We start from the raw sequence: 2,713 nt of genomic DNA, 5'->3' as shown, positions 1-2,713 counted from the left end.
AGCTATCCAAATTCAAATAGAAGCAACTGTTCCCTCAAATGAGCCTTTCTCAAATAACTGCTTTACTCAGTAAATATAATTCCTAAGGAAATTTAGTCATGGAAGATCACAATAACCACCTTAAATGCTGTTAGGTTACCTAACTTCTAAAGCCTAAGATCACATGAATTTTGACGACAGCTCAAAATTCATTCTGGTAATCTACCTTGAACTCGTTCATAACAGAAAGCTTAAACTGTTACTAATGAGGTTTTTAAAAGTTTATGTGTTTTTAGGTATGGACTCACCAAAGTAGTTCCTCTGTCTCATTATTAAAGTTTCCCTAAAGATAGTGTCAGTTAAAAAACAAAACAAAACAAAACAAAACCCAAGGGACAAGTTAGCTAATAAATGAATAGCAATGTCAAAAACAAAACTTAACTCATTTCATAAACCTGCACCAATTTTAGAAGTTCATTAAATTCCAGTTGTTTTTAAAAAACACTTTGTAAATCAGACTATGTTCATGTTTAACTTTCTTTTAACCAAATATTTTACTAAATCAATGTGTGTAAGAACTATTAGGCAGAAATAAAAGAAAAAGTAAACATGGTTCCAGACCATAAGTATTTTTAAAGAGAAAAACTAGCATATTAAGACAAAGACAACAAAGTAATATACATAATTTTATTACAAAATTTAAAAAAAAAAACCAAACGCAAAATTCTAGAAAAACCCAAAATTTACTATCGATACTTCCTACAAGTTTGCTGTGCTACAATACACAAGTCAAGAAATTAAGAAAACCATTAAATATTTAGAAACATTCAACATCAGAAGCTTTAAAATCTAACTGTATGTAGTAGCCCCTCAAAAAGCTACAACCTGCATTTTTAAAAAAGTATTTTCTCTACAAAGAATCTTATCAGCTATACAAAAATCTGTACAGTTTTTATACTGAAGCTAATATTGAGCTGCACTTGAATTCACATTCTTAGCAAAACAATTGCCTGAGCACACACGCACACTCCACACATATCATTACAGGATAGCCATTTATTCTTCATCCTCCTCCTCTTCCTCCTCATCTTCATCTTCTTCCTCCTCTTCCTCTTCCTCTTCATCTTCTGGTTCATTCTTCTTCTTTGAACCTGTAGGCCTGCCAGGGCCCTTCTTTCCCGCTTCACTTTTGCCCTTGGCGCGATATGCGGCAATATCCTGAAATATCGTAAAAAAAAATAAAATCAGCATCCGGTGTCATTACTCAACTGTGAAAACCACTAAGTTGTAAACAATCGAAGACTATTGACCAATAACCCTGGCGACTGTCTACCAAGGTATTCAGAGTCTAACTCAGTTGAGAGCATTTGTTCCCTCTAGGCTTCAGAAAACTAATGACGTAAACTGACGGGGTTATACTACAGGTCAGAACTTTCACTACAAATATCTGTTTAAAACCTCACATTGCCTGCCGCCACTCACACCTCAGATATATCTACATAAGACATATTTGTTCCTGTTTCTTAAAACTAACAGACCTAGAACTACACACCAGTCCATATGCAGGAATCCACCAATGCTACAAACACTGGTTTCAGTTGAAAGAAAGGAAGTTTCCATTAGCTTATGTTAGGCGTATAATTGTCATAGACCCTCTCCAAATGCAGCGGACAACCACAAACACAAGACTAACTGTCCTAACTCTACAGTTCATACCTATTTCTAACATCCTTATTTAGGGAGTACCTAATGTTAACCTCCGCTTTAAAAAGGTTAAGAACATACCTTTTCATATTTCTCCTTTAGCTTGGCTGCCTTCTGTTCATACGGTTGCTTATCTTTGGCTGACTGTTCAGACCACATTTCACCCAATTTTTTTGCAGTATCCCCAATGGATAAGCCAGGGTGCTCACTTTTGATCTTTGGGCGATGTTCAGAACAAAACAGGAAGAAAGCCGACCTGAAAGGAAGCGACAGTTAATAAACTGAACGGAAAATTAAAGGGGCAATCTGACTGGTTCAGAAACGAACTTACGGAGGCCTTTTAGGGGCATTGGGGTCTTTTTTCTTTCCTTTCTTGTCCCCTTTGGGAGGAACGTAATTTTTCATCTCCCTGTCATAGCGAGCTTTGTCACTTTTTGCCATATCTTCGAATTTCGACTTTTCCTTCGCAGACATGGTCTATGGGCACGAGAGGAGCAAAGTACAGCAAAACTGTAAGCCACGGACACCGGAAAAAAGTTCGAGATCATCCTGAAGGGCCACATTTCCTTGGGTTGGCAGCGTTCTACTTTTACAGCCTTAGAGGTAAACAAAAACCTAAAGCAATCTGCCCGGAACTCCACATAAAATATCTGGGCGAGTCGCCACCGCAGGCAAGTTGAAGGCGACAAGTGACCCACCTGCTTAAGGCCCTAGCCGAGAACACAACACACCTGAAAAGCCCTTAGCTCTGACCGCCTTCCGGCCTCACCTTCCATCTCTCGGAACATTTCTTGGAGAACTCGGCGAAATTGACCGAAGAGTCCGGGTGTTTCTTCTTGTGCTCCTCCCGGCAGGTCTGCACGAAGAAGGCGTACGAGGACATCTTGCCCCGCGGCTTGTTGGGGTCCCCTTTGCCCATGGTGACGGACGGCGTCTAGCCGGCGGGGAGAAGAACGGTGGGCGGACGCCGGCGGGGCTCGGCTTCCCGCCCAAACACGCGCCCGCCCCTCTCGCGAGGAAGGGCCCGGCG

At 40.7% G+C, this 2,713-nt stretch overlaps 1 protein-coding gene across 2 annotated transcripts in view; it reads right to left on the bottom strand.

The window, feature by feature from the left end:
* Positions 1 to 703: 703 nt before the first annotated feature.
* HMGB2 (high mobility group box 2) overlaps positions 704 to 2,713 on the bottom strand; it is a 2,354-nt gene continuing 344 nt past the window's right edge. For both annotated transcript variants that reach the window (XM_029938725.1, XM_029938732.1), the window contains exons 2-5: positions 2,453 to 2,617; positions 2,015 to 2,160; positions 1,765 to 1,939; positions 704 to 1,197 (exon numbers count right to left, since the gene is read on the bottom strand). In XM_029938725.1, coding sequence (XP_029794585.1) covers positions 1,036 to 1,197; positions 1,765 to 1,939; positions 2,015 to 2,160; positions 2,453 to 2,602 — 633 coding nt within the window. In that variant the 5' untranslated portion in view covers positions 2,603 to 2,617 and the 3' untranslated portion in view covers positions 704 to 1,035. The remainder of the gene's footprint in view (positions 1,198 to 1,764; positions 1,940 to 2,014; positions 2,161 to 2,452; positions 2,618 to 2,713) is intronic.

Source organism: Suricata suricatta, chromosome 1, assembly GCF_006229205.1.
Source record: "Suricata suricatta isolate VVHF042 chromosome 1, meerkat_22Aug2017_6uvM2_HiC, whole genome shotgun sequence".
In the NCBI taxonomy this organism is placed as follows: Eukaryota; Metazoa; Chordata; class Mammalia; order Carnivora; family Herpestidae; genus Suricata; species Suricata suricatta.
Note: the sequence above shows the minus strand (reverse complement) of the source record. Positions and strands in the feature narration are given on the sequence as shown.